Source organism: Phocoena phocoena, chromosome 15, assembly GCF_963924675.1.
Source record: "Phocoena phocoena chromosome 15, mPhoPho1.1, whole genome shotgun sequence".
Lineage (NCBI taxonomy): Eukaryota > Metazoa > Chordata > Mammalia > Artiodactyla > Phocoenidae > Phocoena > Phocoena phocoena.
In genome coordinates, this window is record NC_089233.1 from 63,632,942 (window position 1) to 63,652,710 (window position 19,769).

At 38.6% G+C, this 19,769-nt stretch overlaps 1 protein-coding gene across 2 annotated transcripts in view; it reads right to left on the bottom strand.

The window, feature by feature from the left end:
• NCOA6 (nuclear receptor coactivator 6) overlaps window positions 1–14,228 on the bottom strand; it is a 52,396-nt gene extending 38,168 nt beyond the window's left edge. For both annotated transcript variants that reach the window (XM_065892475.1, XM_065892474.1), the window contains exons 1-3: window positions 13,994–14,228; window positions 9,984–10,139; window positions 4,226–4,348 (exon numbers count right to left, since the gene is read on the bottom strand). In XM_065892475.1, coding sequence (XP_065748547.1) covers window positions 4,226–4,348; window positions 9,984–10,139; window positions 13,994–14,228 — 514 coding nt within the window. The remainder of the gene's footprint in view (window positions 1–4,225; window positions 4,349–9,983; window positions 10,140–13,993) is intronic.
• Window positions 14,229–19,769: the final 5,541 nt, after the last annotated feature.

Consider the following 19,769-nt stretch of genomic DNA (forward strand, 5'->3'; position numbering starts at 1 on the left):
TATATGATCATCATTATTACTAAATAAGTCAACGCTTATTTAGATTTACCCCATGTTTACCAATTATTTAGCTCACCATTCCTTCTTAGCTCTTATTTCTTCCATCTTAGGTTCAATTTTCTTCTTCCTGAAGTACATCCTTGGGCAGTTCAATTAGCAAGGGTCTGTTAATGGTAAATTCTCTTAGTCTCTTTAAAAAGGTCTTTAATTCATACTACTCTTGATACTATAGCTTTGTTTAAAATTCTGGGCTGTTAATAATTTTCTCATCACCTTGAAAATATTACTCTAATGTTTCATGGCTTCCAATGTTGCCACTGAGAAATTAGCTGTGGGTCTGATAATCTTCCCTTTGTAAATAACTGGTCTTTGATTCTGAGTTGCTTTTAACATTCTCTTTGTTTTTCATGCTCTGTAGTTTTACAATTTTGTGTCTAGATGTGAATTTATTTTTATTTGTAGGGCTCAGAATTACTGGACTTCTGAATCTGAGGACTCATGTCTTTCATCAATTCTGGAAAAATTTCAGCCATTCTCTCTTTCACTATTGTCCCTCCTCAATTTCTTTATCTTCTTCTGGAACTCTTTTCAGATATACATTCAACTTTTCATCTTATCCTTCACTTCTCTTGACCTCTTTCATATTTCCATCTCTTAATTTATTGTCTGCTGTATTCTGGGTAATTTCTTCAAACTCACCTTCCACTTCAGCTGTGTCTAATTTGCTGAATAAGTCATTCACTTCAATAATTTTAAAATTTCTATAAGTTCTGTTTTTCCCCCAAATTCACTTTGTGTTTTGATAGCGCCTTGTCCTCTTCTTAGAATTTTCATAATTTTAAACATACTGATATTCCTATTACCTAGAATTCTGGAGGGAGGGACTCTAATTTAAATTTTATGAATTTGGAGTAGGCTTTATGAGAAATCTGCAATGGTTTGGGGTGAGAGTTTCAACGATTATTACCACTTTAGGACCACTTAATAACTTAGCTTAGCTGTACCTGGGTCATTTCAATAATACATTAAATGTCCAACATACATAAGGATAGAGAAGACAATTCTACAACCACCCTTTCTCCCACTCCTCAGCTAGAGCCCAGACCAAGAGAGACAAGTTTTGCATTTGTCTCCTTGTGCCAGAGAGTGAAAATTTTCTAATCTACTTTTTACTGAAAATCCTGGCTTCATGAAGGATTCCTAATTCTAACTACTTTATGTAGACCCAAGACAAGGCTTCAAATTTTATCCCTCTTGGCCATTAAAATTCAAATTTCTTAGCCCCTGCAGCATCTCCTCATTTGTTTACTGCTATTCAAATTTCTTCTTTGACTTCGTTCTTGCCCTGGGGATTTCCCTTACTGTCTTACAAGCTCAGCTGTGCATTAAATGTTATATTTCATCCAGCATTTTCAGGTGTTTTGTAGTTGGGAGAAGGCAATTAGGTAAATGTTTACCTGTTAAAAATGGATTTGTTTCTACCGGTTTGCAGGGCAGAAACTGAGACACAGATGTAGAGAACAAACGTATGGATACCAAGGGGGGAAAGTGGCAGGGGGGTGGGGGTGGAGGTGTGATGAACTGGGAGATTGGGATTGACATGTATACACTGATGTGTATAAAACTGATGACTAATATGAACCTGCTGTATAAAAAAATAGATAACTAATAAGAACCTGCTGTATATAAAAAAATTAATTAATAAAAAAATGGATTTGTTTCTGAGGAACCCCACCCCATTTTTCAAAGATGGTAATTAGACAGTGAGAAAGTTCTTAGGAGATAAGAAGAAACAGGTTTTTTTAGTCTACAATCAGCTTCCTATCCTCAGAAATGTTTAAGTGCATGCTGCCTACATGCTTAGTAGAGATACTATAGAATACATTCCAGCACTATGTGGGAATCTGGACTAGAGCTATGATTCACAACTGGGGGCAATTTCGTCCCCCAAGGGGTGTTTGGAAATGTCTGGAGACAGTTTTGGTTGGAAAAACCTGGGGGGAAAAGGTGGTGGTGCTACTGGCACCTGATAGGAGGCCAGGGATGCTGCTGAACATCCTACAGTGCATAGGACAGCTCCCCACAGGAAAGAATTATCAGTTCAAAACATCAATAGTGACACATGACTAAATGACTAGTATGGTATAATCACTAATCTTGGGATTCTATGAGGCTATGAAAAGAAAATAGGCTACGAATTTGGTTTTCATTACCAAAGACTCCTGCTTATCAGTCAACTTTCTGTTGCCAATGCTAAGAGAAGAAAATGGCATTAAGAATAATTTAGTGTAAGACATTCTAGATACACAATTCCAAAGTTATTTATTATTGTTTTAGAGGCTAGTTAAGGTCTCTTTCCCTTGAAAAATTTATCTGTTTAACCAAATGTTAAATTTTGTTTGCATCCATTATCCCAATGGACAACAGAAAAAAAACATTCTTAAAGAATGCTTGGCAGTAAAGAAAGACACCTAGGGGTTAAAATGTTACTGTGACTACAGATCATTACTAATTGATTTTTCCTGAAACTTTATACTGTATATATTATCATAGTGTCCTTCATTAAATACCAGTCTAACCTAATTTCAACCTAAAGCTTCTAAGTTTCCTATGTTGATAATGAACTACCTACACATCACTAAAATTTACACTCACTTTTCAGAGATGCTTAGTAAATATGCCTGCTATTTGCCAGATACTAGGAGAGCTTGCAACTAGTGTGTTGATATTGTTTTAAGAGTCCTAATGTTTTAAGGCTGGAAGAGATCTATAACATTGTTTCTAGGACATAATTAAATATGTTTACAGCTAACTAAGGCTAGTAAATATTAAGACATCTGGCCAGAAATTGAGACCAGAACCCAGATTTCCTGAGTCTCATCCTAGGTCTACTCTTTCTTTCACTAACTATATGCAACTTGGCTAAACTCTGCCCACTCTTCTTCTGGTCCTGGTTCTTCAGTAGTGGCAACAGCGTCACCTATAATCTCTCATCAAGCTGCCTTAACACCAAATGCTCAGACTTCTATGGAGAACTATATCTTTTAACTCCCTACTATAGGTTCCAGGTTGGTTATTTTACATTTACTATATAGTACTCCAAAACAGCCCAACAACACAGGCCCTGACACATAACAGGAACTCAGTAAATGTCTGCTATATGGCTCAGGGCTCATCCATCTTTAAGCATGAGCTCAAAAGATTATAGGCACTACTATCTCATTTTATAGGTGAAGAAATTGTTGCCTGGAGAGTTACACTGACTAGCCTGAGGTAAACGCTAAATGGCAGTGCCAGGATAAAAACCTAGTTCCAATTCTATATGGCCAAGTCTTCAGCTACAGTTCAGAAAAATGGCTTTATAAATTGAGCTTCTCTATTCTGCTGCATTTCTTCAAGAGCTACTGTGGTAGATGGGGAGGTGAATTATTGGGTATAGTTTCAGGTACTTACTCTCCTTCAACCATAGCAGCTGTGCTTTTCTGGCTTATTTGAATAAAAGATCCTGCAGCAGAAAAAGTTTGAAAGCCACTAGTGTTGTGAAAATAGCACTGATCTGGGGAGTTAGAGCTGTGATATTAGCCCACTGCTACTTGACCCAGGGCAAATTGCTTCCTTTCTGTGAACTCCACAGGTTCCTCAGCTTCAAATGAGAGAGCCAACTCAATTCTAATATTCTGTGACTCACAGAATATTGAGTTCAATCCCTAAGAAATTTCAGGGCTGCTAAAAAGTTAGCAAAAAATTTATAACTCTTTCAAATTCTAAAGAGAGAAAAACACAATATTCTACATACTTCTGCAGATTACACATAAGCATGCAAGAACTCTCAGCTCACAGATTCTCAGTCACAGAGAAAGGTGGGAGTTGGAAAGCTACACTATGCTATAAACACCCTCAGGGTAGAAGATGTTTTATTCAGTTCTACTTTCAACACTTAGCATAGGTCCTGTCATACAGTGAAAACTCAATCAATGTTTGCTGCATGGTTCAGGGCTCATCTACCTTTAAGCATAAACCCAAAAGATCACAAAGACTGTATATGCTCCATGCTCTGTGATTCTAGCCTCCTGAGAGTATAGATTCACGTCTTGCTTTCCTGAACCAATAAACAGAAATGTGTCAGGAACCCCCACCTATCTTGCAGGACCCAAATGATCATACACTAGCAAATAAAGCCAAAAAAGGAAACTAGTAAAAAGTCATACAATTGAGTAGATCTCACCTGGACCACCGGCCATGGGAAATCCCGCCTCTATCCTAACTGAATTTCCGGCTCCCATGGGTCCATTCATTCTCACATCCTGGCTTCGGTTCTGAGCCAAAGCAAGGTTGATAGCACCTTCCCCTGAAAATGATAGGTAGGTTAAAAAAGGAAATCATCAGAATAAGATGCAAATTTCGTTTAAAAACAGATATGCGAAAGCTTTAGTTTTATGTTTTTTTGTTTTTTTTTTTTTGCAGTACGCGGGCCTCTCACTGTTGTGGCCTCTCCCGTTGCAGAGCAACAGGCTCCAGACACGGAGGCTCAGCGGCCATGGCTCACGGGCCCAGCCACTCCGCGGCATGTGGGATCTTCCCAGACCGGGGTACAAACCCGTGTCCCCTGCATCGGCAGGCGGACTCTCAACAACTGCGCCACCAGGGAAGCCCAGTTTTATGTGTTTTTGAAGAATTACGGTAAGTTTACCACCACAAAAAGGGTGAGTTCAATACTATACAGGTCTTTCTTCAACCTCACCCGAGCAGGTTCACTTACATGAAGTACAGGGAGAACATAACCAATTCTCACAATACAGCAGATGGACAATCATTAATGATGTATGGCATCAGCAGAGAGCTTGGAACTCTGAATATTTATTTTCAACCAATTCACCTTGAATGTGTGTATGTAGGAAGAAAATATTCTCAGAAAGTCTCAAAATCCTAGATTACGTTTTGGGAATTTATGATCAGAAATTAGAAATACGAGTAGGTTTAATGGAGAAAGAACATACGATGGCATGGGGACACTGTGATATTTGTAAGCAAAATATCATTTCCTTTTCAATGACTGTAGTATAAATAGATATGCAGCAGAGAAATTCATGCAATGAAGAGTAGACAGGTTGCTACTAATCTACCTCTGAGACATCTTATGATAAAGACCAACATTTTGTATAGGGTTTTTAATGCTTACAAAATTGTATTTCATTTGAACCTCACAATAGCCTGGTAGGTAATGTCACTAAAAGTGTTCCAATTGAGTAGACTCTAAAGTTAGAGGCAATTTAAATCTCACTTGATAAAAAGGTCTCTGAAACAAGTTTTGGGATGCCTCCTTGTGCTTAATCCCAAACTTTGACTACTGTTACTCTGGAAGACAGCACCATCTTGTGGGAAGATAAAAGTATAGCTAGCCTGTGGCTGAAAATTTGAAAGGATGCGTTCACCTCGTTCCTTAACTTAATGTTTTACAGAGCAAGATGATAAAGAAGGAAACCAATGAGGGCACAGCAGTTTCCTCTGTCTTGTCACTGATCTAGGTCAGCTAGATAAATAGATAAAATATTAAGTATTTTAACCCGGCAGGTAGCTTGGTAATAGGGAACAAATATACTACCAATAAGTGACCAATCACCAGGGGCTACAAGATGTTCTAAGTTGCCTATGGGAGTCAGGAAGAAAAGAGAAAAGAGAATACAGATCTTGAGGGTTTCCACTAAAGAGAAAGAACTATTAATACACTAAACTTGCTAAGACATTCTAGATGGAAAGAGTATTGTTCTTGAAATGGACATCAGATCATGTAAATGGCTTGTGGCTGCTATTGACAGCCCAGACGTGGTCCTTGCCTTATCTCTCTAACCTCAACTCACACTACTTTCTCCTTCAATAACAAGGATTCAGCCTCAGTGGCATTTATTTTTACTTTCTTAGGCACACAAACGCACTTCTCACCTCAAGGCCTTTGCACATGTTGTTCTCTCTGCCTAGAACAGTTCTTCCGCACTCTTCACATAAACCAACTTCTCAATTTTCAATGTAATCTTAAGTGTCACATGCCCCAAAAGGCCTTCTCCAATCTTCTTATCTAAGGTGAGGTCACCCTTATCAGAACATCTTGTTACTTCTTCAGAGCACATCCCATGTATCAACAGTTACTTATTCATTCACTTATAGTTATTAACAGTTAATTAATAGTTATTAACAGTAACCCCCTTTACTCTCAATTTCCTAATTTAGATGATAAATTATATGGCCACCTTATTAATTATATCCTTTAAACACTGAACAGTGCCTGGTACACAGTAGGCACTCATTAGCTATTTACTGGCTATATGATGAATAGTCATCTTATTTTAACCTTACAAAGAATCATAGGCATTTTTCTATATGATAAATGCACTCCTTGAAAACCTCGCAGTCTATAAAAATCTCACACTGAAAATAATAGGCTTTATGGGAAAAACAGTGTTGAGGCAAACTCAAAACCCATGCGGCTTTGTAACCAGAGCGCTAATAAAAACAAAACTTGGTGTAGGCAACATACCCCAAAACAGTAGAATGAAAATGACTGGTTAAAGGTGGGAAATAATGTAGATGCAGTGGACCTTTAAGCCAGTGGAGCCACCATTAAGGTGGGCACAGGAGAAACTGAAACTTCACAAGCTGAGAGCCATGCAATGCTGAGGGTATACTTCTGGGGAAGGTACCTGAGTGTAACTTCTCATTCTTAATTTTCCTGAAATAAAGCTGAAAGGACTCCCACCTATGTAGCAACACATCTAAAGGCTTTTTGGCTTTTCTTGTGGACAATTAACCCTTCTATTGCTACTAATCTAACTCCCCTTGCCCAGGGGGTAAAAAAAATCACATATGAATGAAACACAATTTCCACACTATACTACTGTTATTCTCCTATTTGTCACCTGCACGTAAGCGTAAGCTAATTGTTGTCAAGGAAACACACGTAGAGAACACTACTGGCTCTCCAACTTGCTGATGGGGGTTGGCAAACTATGGCTTGTGGGCCAAATCTAGCCTGCTGCCTGTTTATTTAAATAAGTGTTATTGGAACACAGCACATTCATTTATTTACATATTGCCTATGGCTGTTTTTGCACTACTACTGTAGAGCTGAGTTGTCTTGACAGAGATCTTCTGGCCCACAGAGCCAAAAAAATTTATTCTCTGGCCCTTGACACAGACTCCTGCTTTAAATCAGAATGAATTTACAGAGGAGTCACAAAATGTCCTCAAAAAAGACATCTCCCCAACTCCCTGGCCAAAACTCAAAAGGGTACGGGGAGTATTCTTCAAAGGAGAACAGTCTGTTGGGAGGAACAACCTGTCCCTCCAGCCCTGCAGCAGACACCACGACAGTGGCAATACCTTCTCTTACAACTTAAAGGCATCAGCCCATCACCAGTTTCACAAAAGCAACAGCTATTGCCACCACTTTCACTCCTGCCTGAATTCCCAGGGAGTGTGGAAAGAGAAAAGGAGATCACCTGGGAACATATGTGTACCCTAAAAGTTAAAGAACTCTTTTCTGTAATGTGATAATCACTGCCATATGTAAATTTCATAATTTCTTGTAACATATGTTATCTATTTGGCTTCCTTGCTGGTACTTGTATTTTAATTTATGGCTGTAACGATAAAGGGGAATCAGCACCTTACCATTCTAAGAATCTGTAGGAAGTAGGTATGATTAAGAGAAGAAACTGGTGTTTCCTTTCTCCAGAGGAAAACACTACCACAAAGCCCTTTTAATTCAGGTAAATAGGTAAGAGAGACTATAAAATGTTTGGGGTTTTTAAGAAACTGCTTATATGTTTCTTATAAAAAATACATGTGCTTATGTGCTTATAAAGCATAAACAGCCTATATAGTGTTATTACCAATAGTTATTTGACCTCTACTCTTCCCAAAAGTTCATCCTAGGGCTTCCCTGGTGGCGCAGTGGTTGGGAGTCCGCCTGCCGATGCAGGGGATGCGGGTTCGTGCCCTGGTCCGGGAAGATCCCACATGCTGCGGAGTGGCTGGCCCCGTAAACCACGGCCACTGAGCCTGCGTGTCTGGAGCCTGTGCTCCGTAACGGGAGAGGCCACAACAGTGAGAGGCCCGTGTACCGCAAAAAAAAAAAAAAAAAGTTCATCCTACATCCAATACATTGCTGTGAATTAATTTTACTTTTCTGAATTCTTTTAGACAATCCAACATTTTTCGAAACAAACTGGTTATTGTTTAAGCCACTGTTTCCTTGTTTATCAAATTATGGAATTTACCCCATTTCTCAATCTATCTCTGAATAATCTCTCTAAATAATCTGTTTGTTGATATCGCCCCTTCTGGGGCACAGCAACCTACAATCTTAACTGCATAAAATGTGTCTCACTCCTACATACAATATGTTGACCTTTTGGTTACTGAGGTTCAATGGAGCATTTAGGTCCTATGCAAGCACAGGGTCAGGAGGGCTTGGCCCACCAGGGCAAGAGAAGGCTGGAATCACTCACTGGTTGCCACCTTGTTTACATCAACACAGGAGGGGAAAAGAAGGTTTTAGTTCATTGGGCACCAAAAGATAGAATCTCCTTTGTGCTTCCCCATACTTGGTACTTACATCTCTCAGGTTTGTCTCCCTCATCAAGGTCATGAGCTCCTTTTGAGTTTATAATGACAAAGACCATATTTTATTTATCATTTATTCTGAGGGCTGAAGCAAAGTGTTACTATTATATATGTGCTTCCCTTGCTTTCATTCAACAATGTTTATTAAAGAACTTGACATGTACAGGCAAGCAAAAATTCAACGAGTGAAACAAGGTATGGTCCCTGCCCCTATTGGAGCTTGCAGTCCATGGGGGAACAAAACAATCATCAAATAACTGCTTTAATCAAAGTGTGAGAAAATGATCTGAGGGAGAAAAAAACCAGACTTTTGTAAAAGTACAAGAAAAAAGACTCTGACTTAGTCAAGGAGTTCAGAAAACACCTCCTCAAGATTTAAGCTGGAAAAAAAAAAGATTTAAGCTGATACTTGAAGGCAGAGTAGGTATAACTAAGGGAAAGGGGAATGAATGGTAGGGAACAATATCCACATAGAGAAGACATCAATGCAAAGGACTCCTGGCAGGAAGATGAAATGCATATTCAAGGAACCTAAAAGAAAGCTGAGGAGGCTAGAATAGATAGCAAGGAAGAAGGAGGAGAGTTGTAAAAGATAAGGCTAGATGAGAAAGGTAGAGGTCAGACCATGCAAAGCCTGAGGTCACGATAAGGAGTTTGGTCATTATTCTGTGAATAACAGCAAGCCACAGCAGGGTTTTAAGCTGTGTGTGTATACTCCATATTTTCATTTTCGTTTATTTATTTATTTATGGTACGTGGGCCTCTCACTGTTGCGGCCTCTCCCGTCGCGGAGCACAGCCTCCAGATGCGCAGGCTCAGCGGTCATGGCTCATGGGCCCAGCCGCTCCGCAGCATGTGGGATCTTCCCAGACCCGGGCACGAACCCGTGTCCCCTGCATCGGCAGGTGGACTCTCAACCACTGCGCCACCAGAGAAGCCCCATATTTTCATTTTTAAAAGATCATTCTGTCAAAAACATCTAAAAAATGGATACTGCTACAAAAGGATTGTTCAGGGCCTCCTAGTCTCTGTTAGATAAATAAATAATAAGGCTTATTGGGTGGAAGGAAGCAACTGAAATTAGATATTCTTTAAAAGACAAATCAGTCCTTGGTTAGGGTACCAGTAAAATCAAAGTCTGACAGAATAACAGCCAACATCAGCCAAGGAAATGGAGTCTGAGGCTGTGGATGCTGAAGTGTCAGGACCCAACCAGAGCCTCAATTCCTCTTTATCCTAAGGTGCTGCAATGTAAAGCACAGGTGACATGAGTTATCTGGTATTCTGAATTCAACTTGAGAGGAACAGACAAAGCAGCACATGCTATATTCTACTGTTCCTATAATCTGGGTCCAGACATGCACCTTCAATCTGAACGGAGAGAATTCCCAGATCCCGAAGCTGCTGGTTGTTGCTCTGAGCCAGGATCCGTAGCCGCTCCGCTGCTTCCCGGGGGATGTTGAATGTCACACGCACGCTGTTCCAGGGCTCTACCTTCTGTACCTTTAGCTTGCTGGATTCTAGGTCATGAAAGAAAGAGAATAATATTAGTAATCTTTTAGCCATCAGAAGACATGGAATGAACAACAACAACAAAGTAAAAGAACAAGGTAGAATACCAGTATGGAGTAGATGAGAGAGTTTAAGCTTTGGTATTAGATAGACTTTATTATTATTTTGTTTTTTAATAAATTTATTTGTTTTATTTATTTATTTATCTATTGATTAATTTTTGGCTGCTTTGGGTCTTCGTTGCTGCGTGCGGGCTCTCTCTAGTTGCAGTGAGCGGGGGCTACTCTTCGTTGTGGAGCACGGGCTCTAGGCACACGAGCTTCAGTAGTTGTGGCTCGCGGGCTCTAGAGTGCAAGTTCAGTAGTTGTGGCACACAGGCTTAGTTGCTCCGCGGCATGTGGGATCTTCCTGGACCAGGGCTCGAACCTGTGTCCCCTGCATTGGCAGGCAGATTCTTAACCACTGCACCACCAGGGAAGCCCAGACTTTAAATTTAATCCCAGCTGTACCACTTAGCACCTGGGTGACCATGAACAAGTTATTTCACATTTCTGAAACTTACCTTTCTCATCTCTAAAACCATGAAAAAACTACTTCATGAGATTGTGTTAAATGAGATAATAATATGCCAAAAATCTAGCATAGGAGCTGACACACCATAGGCACTAAATAAATGGAAAGCAGTACGATGGAGTAAGGAACATAAGAGAGAAGGTAGAGGTAAGTTTAAATTAATAGAATAAGGTCTACTTCTGGACTCAGTTCAATGTATGTGAACTGAGAAGCTAAGAATATTTAAGTTTCAAATTTCAAGTGAAATTTTATAAAAATTTAACTGGCAGATAGGCCAATTGTAAGATATTAGGGAATCTGTAGCTACAATTCACTAAACTTGTTTAAAGAAAGAGCACTAAAAAGGAAAATAGTAGATTCACTTATAAAATGTTAAGCAATTTTACTTCTTCAAATGAAACAATTGAAATTTTAATACTCATATTTAAATTTTCACTGGGCCTCTCTGTGAAAGATATTCATAGAGGGAGGGAGCAAACATTTCTTCCAAAATCCTATAAATGCTTCAATTTAAGGAAGGCTTAAATCTTGATTCTTTATGTGTCTCATTTTTAATCTTTTTCTACTTTAAACAATTTCTACTGAAGCATACCAAACTGAGGAGAAAAGCAACATAAATTTGATAACTACATTTCAGTTAGGATATAAACATTACATTTCAGCAAATCTGAAAAGTCAGTGCAAACTTTAGAACATGTTTTAAAATTAAGATGCAAAAGTTAAACTAATTGAGGAGGTAATGTTGTCTGTAATTATATTTCACAGATGGAATGCAAATCCCAGGTCCAGTTAGATAATAAAAAAACATTTTTTCCCCAACAACCCCAGACAAAATAATTTTCTCTTTTGTTATAAACTCAGCTACATTAAATCTCTTATAGCCTCCATTCAATTATACATTCCAGTATTGAGAAAATGGTCATACAGGAATATCTATTCTCAAAATAAGAAATATATATGGATACAGGAAAGTGCCTACATGTTGCCTAAAGCCACTGCCACCTCCAAAATCATTATACGTTATATATTTATCCAGACAGGGAGTCCACTTGTTCTTATGTGGAAAAAAGGGACCATTTGCTAAGAGCAGAAGGTTAATACAATCACAGAGATTTAGGAAGGATTATGCAATATTTAGTTCAAGTCTATTTTATAGGTGAGGAAACTGAAGCCCAGAAAGTCTAAGAGATTTGCCCAGAATCCAGTGGCTACCTAGCAGCATCATGGCATAAGAATCCAGATCTGCTTTTCAGGTCATTTTTCTTTCCATGATATTTATGTATCCAAATAGCAAAAGGTAGGGAGCTTGAGATCCTGGTACCACAGAGTATAGATGCTTCAGGGCTTCTTCCCAATCTAAACAGTACTGCAATCTTATACTTATGTGGTCTAGACAAACATTAAATTTGCTTATGACATTATCTACTTGTGATAAGCCTGCAGAAAAATCTTTAACTATAACAATTATATTTTATCAAAAATTTTAACTTCCATCATATTTGAGAACATCTGACTTAAAATACTTTTTGGATCAAGACTATAACTGATAACCATAAGTCTGAGTTTGCTAATTTATTTAAAAGCCATTAATAAACTAATTCAGCAATTTAAAAACAAGAAAAAAAGGTGGATAATTAAGAGCAATGAGCAGGACTTCCCTGGTGGTCCAGTGGTTAAGAATCCGCCTTCCAATGCAGGGGACGCAGGTTTGATCACTAAGATCCCAAATGCCATGGGGCAACTAAGCCCGCACACTGCAACTACTGAGCCCGTGCGATCTGGAGCCTGCGCCCCACAACTAGACAGCCTGAGTGCCGCAACTACTGAGCCTGCGAGCTCTAGAGCCCAAGGCCAAAACTAGAGAGAAGCCCACGTGCTGCAACGAAGAGTCCGTGTGCCACAACGAAAGATTCCACATGCCGCAACGAAGATCCCACGTGCGGCAACTAAGACCCAACACAGCCAAATAAATAAATAAATATTTTTTTTAAAAAGAGCAATGAACAATTTCAGGTGCAGCTAGCCCTTAAGATATGATATATTATGACATGATTATGGTGATAATTACAACTTTCACCATAAAAGTCTCTAATACTATGTTAAATAATCCAGAACTACAGAGAAGTCTTATATAACATAGCAAAAAAAGGACCCTTGAAAAAAAAGACAGCTCTCCTCCTGACATCAATTCTAATGAATAAGACCCCAAAACCTAAAAAAGTTGGTTAGCACTTAATCAAGTCAAGATCTGTGATAAAAGGATAAAATCTAGGCTTTGTACTATGTCTGAAGGAATTAAATAATTGTGCTACCCAGAAAATATGGAGAACATCTAAACCAAAGTTGACAAGCACAGCTTCCCACAAGACCACTACAGGTTATCTAAATGTGTGAAGAGGACAGATGGGACTGTCGTGAGGGGAGGGCCTGCCTTCAGTGGCAGCTGCTACTCAGCACCACCTGGGATAGGAGAGCTCAATGTTATCTGACCTTTCCTGTTTAAAGACAAATCTAAAATATGAATTTATTTATTTATTTATTTAGGCAGTACGCGGGCCTCTCACTGCTGTGGCCTCTCCCGTTGCGGAGCACAGGCTCCGGAAGCGCAGGCCCAGCAGCCACGGCCCAAGGGCCCAGCCGCTCTGCGGCACGCGGGATCCTCCGGGACCGGGGCATGAACCCGCGTCCCCTGCATCGGCAGGCGGACTCCCAACCACTGCGCCACCAGGGAAGCCCCTAAAATCTGAATTTTAATGTAAAATACCTCATTTTTTAAAGCAGTGGCAATGAAATTCAAACATTAAAAAAAAAAAAAAACCCAAAATTAAAGTGGACCATAACACATGGCTGCACATGGATACAGCAGGCTATCGGTTAACCTCTGACCTAAAATTTAAAAGAACAAATTTCAGGTTTATTTTAAGTAGAACCATGGAGTAAAAGATTTTTGTAAGTTTTAAGTCACCTCAAAGATCCAGTCTTACTTCTTCATTTTATAGGTAAGGAAACTAAAGACCAGAGAGCTAAAATTAGATAGAATTACTCCTATCCATTAGAACAGATAATTTAAGGATTACTATGCTAAGTAATGCTTTATTATGTTCAGTTACTCCATGTACTTAAAAAAATACAACAGCATTTCTATTAAAAAAAAATCCTAAAATTCCAACTCTGCAATTAAAATCAGCCTTTCAACCTACTACAACCACAGCTGTATTTGTAAAACTCGAGATAACCATAGAATGACAATTCAAAAAGAGTAACAAGAAGGAAAAATAAAGCAAATTACCCATGTGTAACAAATTGGGCACGTTCTCCAATATTGTGTCCAATTTCCATTTGAAGTCTTTATCATCTATATTTCCTTTGAAGGCCACAAAGATTGTGGAATCCTCCAAAATACTATCACTTTTTGAGTCATCATCTTCTAGTCCAGAGTCAAAATCCATCTCTGAGTCCTCCACTGTTGATGAACACAAGGAAGTATAGATGTCTTCTAAGTTTGGAAGGTCATCCAAAACCATGGTGAATATTATTCCAGAAGCATATGCCAAGTGGACAATAAAAAAACCTTTGAAAACAGAAGATACAAAAAGCATTACAATGCATAATTATACAGTCAACAATGTATAATTATAGTTCTATGAAAACTATAATTTATTTGCCAAATAATAAGGAAGTACTATAAAAATTAAGAAATTACAGAGCGGATACGCCAGTTTAATTAAGATATTCTATTATAGTTCTTAAAGATACTAGAAATAAAAACGTACCAGTTTTAAATAAAATTCCTTTTATTTGTCAGCCTAGAATATGGGTAGAAGGGAACGAAAGATCACAAGAAAATAAAATAGGTATTTTCTGAGAATTAATTCATATTAGCCTTTGGTTGACTCCCATAGAGCAAGACTGGGGTTGATGCCAAGACTCCCCTTACTCCTGTCCTAACAAAAGCTTCAGAGCAGCCAAGGTTTCTAAAGCCCTCTGCTTTAACCAGCAAAGGACAACCTGACCTAACTAAGAGCATCTGCAGGACTACCTAAAATCCTAAAGTCTTTCATAAGGACCATTTAAAACAACTTTTAAAGGGTTATTAATAGCCGCATAGCTGAAAATAATGATTCAGAAACAAAACAAAGACACAAAAATTTAAAAATACTTTTGCAAAAGGAAAATAAGTGGTTAACACATATTTACAGAGGCAAAGAACTATGTCTAGGACAGAACTAAATTACTTTTTAACTTTTAGGTCTAGGGAAGTCACATTTTCTGCTATTTTCAGTTATGTTGCCTACCAAAGAGTACAAATATTAAAGACCACACCATGTGGCCATTTCCTCCATTATCTTTGGGATTGATGATCACATTCTTAACCCAAAAGTGAATGAATGAACATTAATTTTCAGCATTTGTGTTAAGCAAGAATGGTATAGAAACATAAGAACCTCACACCTATCTTCTAATTTAAAAAAATTCTCTATATAAAGCATAATTAAAGCTATTTTTTTAAAAAGATGGATAATAAAAAAAGGACTGAAAATAAACCCACTAAAACGCAAATAGTGATTGTGCTAGGTTGGTAAGATTGTTGGTAAATTTTCTTTTCCTATTTTCCAAAAACGCTATGAGTCATTAGGAAAATGCAAAGCTAAATATGCTGTGATATGGTTATACTACTTGCATAAATAGAAAAAAAGTATCAACTTTTTAAAACTGTTTAACTTTTCTTTTTAAAATAATCACTAAACTTCAAGAGCAAAGGCTTTTCAAAAACCAAACCTAAGCAATTTTAAGGGGGAAAATTCCTCTGTTGTAAATAAAAATGGAAAAAAAACTTTTACATTTGAGCAGAGAGTGTCTTATAGTCTGGCAATTATAACCTTTTCTAGTACCATTGGCGTTACAAAGGAACAGTGTAATTTGGATGGTTAAGAAAAAATAGCATGCAAGAGGGAAGAGATATGGGAACATATGTATATGTATAACTGATTCACTTTGTTATAAAGCAGAAACTAACACACCATTGTAAAGCAATTATACTCCAATAAAGATGTAAAAAAAAAGAAAGAACAGCATTCAGGACTTCCCTGGTGGCACAGTGGTTAAGAACCCACCTGCCAATGCAGGGGACACGGGTTCGAGCCCTGGTCCGGGAAGATCCCACATGCTGTGGAGCAACTAAGCCTGTGTGCCACAACTACTGAAGCCCACGCGCCTAGAGCCCATGCTGTGCAACAAGAGAAGCAACCACAGTGAGAAGCCCCCGCACTGCAACGAAGGGTAGCCCCTGCTTGCTGCAACTAGAGAAAGCCCACGTGCAGCAACAAAGACCCAAAACAGCCAAAATAAATAAATTAATAAAAAAATAAAGTATACAATTCAATTTAAAAAAAGGAAAGTAGCTTTAAAAAAAATAAAGAAAAAACAGCTTTTAGAAAATCCTTTATAAATACCATTGCCATTAGTCAACTGCCATCTACATTTTACAGATATTAAAGAACTTTAGAGGTAAATAAACAAAACTAAAAAAGATTTTTAGGGCTTAAAAGCTGCTGCTTGGAAATTCCCTGGCGGTACAGTGGTTAGTGCTCCGCGCTTCCACTGCAGGGGGCACAGGTTCAATCCCTGGTCGGGGAACTAAGATCCCGCATGCTGCGTGGTGAGGCCTAAAACAAAAACAAAAAAACCCTGCTGCCCAGCAGAAAGAAGTCTGATTGCTGAAAATGCCTGAAAAACTGTAGCTATTTAACAGCTGTTTCAAAGTTGAAACAACTGCAAGACGGGAATTTAAAATTTAAGACACGTTTTCCAAAAGAATCTTTAACTGGAAAGGAGAAAACCAACTAAAAAACCTGCACTTTGATGCTCTTCTGTAGAGGTTGTTGGTCATGCCACGAAGGCTGTGTATTCAGATTTGGAAAACCCTCAACTGGTAGACAAGAAGTCAGCTAATTCAAATTTAGGAATTACCAGTTTAACAGTACTATGGGCATTATACAGGTGCTTAAAAAAAAACAAGAAATAGAAAGTCAGTCCATGAAAAAAATGACTGGCCTTCCCTACAAAAAAAATTTTTTAAAGAAACTTCTTCCGGGCTTCCCTGGTGGCGCAATGGTTAAGAGTCCACCTGCCAATGCAGGGGACATGGGTTCGAGCCCTGGTCCGGGAAGATCCCACATGCCGTGGAGCAACTAAGCCCGCGCAGAGCAACTAAACCCGTGCGGAGCAACTAAGCCCGTGCGCCACAACTACGGAGTTTGTGCTCTAGAGCCCGCAAGCCACAACTACTGAAGCCCACGCACCCTAGAGCCCGTTCTCCGCAACAAGAGAAGCCACTGCAATGAGAAGCCCATGCACTGCAACGAAGAGTAGCCCCTGCTCACTGCAACTAGAGAAAGCCCGCGTGCAGCAACGAAGACCCAATGCAGCCAAAAATAAATAAATTTATAAAAATTAAAAGAAAATGAAACTTCTTCCAGATAACATATTCTTTGAGATTAATGCCCACTTAAAATCTAAGGATTTATTATCAAAATAATGGAGTAATCTTTGAGTGAAAATGTAGTTCAGTGAAAATTCTCTCCAAGAGTATAGCTGACTAGCTCAAGAGACTCATTTGCTTATTTATGGTCATCTATCATGAGCATGCGCTATTTCTTTGTGTTTGCTAAAATTAACCACCAGTTATCTTGCTCACCCACATAATTTTCAGATTACCTACTGATTTAACTTCTTATTGGGGCTATTTTGATCTTTTATAAAGAATCTAAAAACAAATATGATATTTAGGAGAAATTTTAAAAGCAAGCATATTATTTACTCTACTTGTCCAAGGTAGAATGAAAAAGATTTCCAAATGAAATCATTTCAGGAGCCAAAGAGCTCCAGTTGATAAAGGAAAGCTTTTTTTATGGAAGAATGCCAACTTAAATATAAAAAGATGGCGTCATTAGAAAACCCCCAGTTTTGCAATCCCTAATAAAATAATTCAGGCAAGGATCATCAGTAAGGAAAAAACACTATGTGAAAATTTGACAGAGTTCTGGATAGTTACACGATGTCAAAGTATCATCCCAGATATCTGCTGCTTGGCAAAGGGAAAACTGTAACTTCACAACGGAAAGACTTGACTTCTACCACTTGAATGCAATGATCCACCTCAGCATCATTAACAGAGAAACAACCAGAAATTATGTACAATATTAAGTGCACAGCATTACCTATGAAATATTCCTGCCAAAATGTTTAACCTGAATCTAACAAGTTTTTAACAGGAGACAGAGGAACAAGTTAAAGAACACCATGAGGAAATAATTAGAGAAATCTAGAGTGTAGGATTTCTACAGCACAATTGGCTTGGCCTCTTTAATAAGTCAGTGGTCACAGGGGAAAAAAAGGGTGGGTAGAACTGTTCTACATTAAAAGAGACTTAAGAGCTTTAAAAATCAAGTGCAATGGGGACTTCTCTGGTAGTTCAGTGGTCAAAGAATCCACCTTCCAATGCAGGGGATGCGGGTTCGATCCCTGGTCAGGGAACTAAGATTCCACATGCTGCAGGGCAACTAAGACTGTGCACTCTAGAACCCGCACACCATAGCTAGAGAGCACGTGTGTGCTGCAACAACTGAGCCCACGTGCCCTGGAGCCCACGTGCCACAACTAGAGAGAAGCCCATGCCATAACGAAGAGCCTGCCTGCCGCAACTAAGACCCAATGCAGCCAAATAAATAAATATTTTTTTAAAATACCAAATGCAATGTACAGTACTTTATTGGATCTTGGTTTGAAAAAAAAAGAGATGCAAAGCACATTTTTAGGATAATTAGGGAATTATTACTAATTTTGTTAGGTGTGATAATGGTGCTGTGGTTATTTTGGACAATGTTCTTTTTTTTGCGGTACACTGGCCTCTCACTGTTGTGGCCTCTCCCGTTGCAGAGCACAGGATCCGGACGCGCAGGCTCAGCAGCCATGGCTCACGGGCCCAGCTGCTCCGCAGCATGTGGGATCTTCCCAGACCGGGGCACGAACCCGTGTCCCCTGCATCGGCAGGCGGACTCTCAACCACTGCGCCACCAGGGAAGCCCACAATATTCTTACTGTCTCTTAGACATGCATACTGAAGCATTTAAAAATTTTTTTGGCCACATCACATGGCACGAGGGATCTCAGTTCCCTGATCAGGGATCAAACCCATGCCCCCTGCAAGCACAGAGTCTTAACAACTGGACTGCCAGGGAAGTCCCAAGAGATCCATACGGAAGCATTTTGAGGTAAAATGTCATGATGTCTGCAATTTACTCTTGAAAAAAATGAGGAAAAAACAGATTAATCAAATATAACAAAATGTTAATAATGGCTAATTATAGGTGATGAGTATACAGGTGTTCATTATATTTTTATTTGTACTATAAATTATAAATATTTGAAATTGATCATAATAGTTAATTGTTTTTTAAAGAAAAAAAAGGAAAAAGAGGACTTCCCTGGAGGTCCAGTGGTTAAGACTACATGCTCTCAATGCAGGGGGCACGGGTTCAATCCCTGGTGGGGGAAGATCCCACATGCCATGTGGTGTGGCCAAAAAAAAAAAAAAGGGAAAAAGCAAGCATACCAGAAACATAGTACTGCTCCATGGTAAAACTCTGCCAGACATCAGGAATGCTAAGAAGCTTATCTATGAACATCTTCCAAATCACAGTATGTTTTAAAAATAAACATATTTGAACATATATATTTATAAATATATAAATTTATATATATCACATATATTTAATTACTTACACCAGTCTTTTCCGATTTAAATATATATTTTATATGTATATTTATATATATTCAGATTCCTATGTGAATAATGGTTAAAAGATTGTCACAGACTATTCAGATTATCTGCCATTTGAGCAAAAAGACAAGATGCTATTATGCACCTCAGAAATCACAAATTCATATACCTACAGGGGTCAGGCACATAAAGTAAATAAGAGAAGAACACTGAACATTAAATGCATTTGCACATACTGTATGAATGGTTTGGGCAATAGGAAACTTGCATACCCATCTATGCT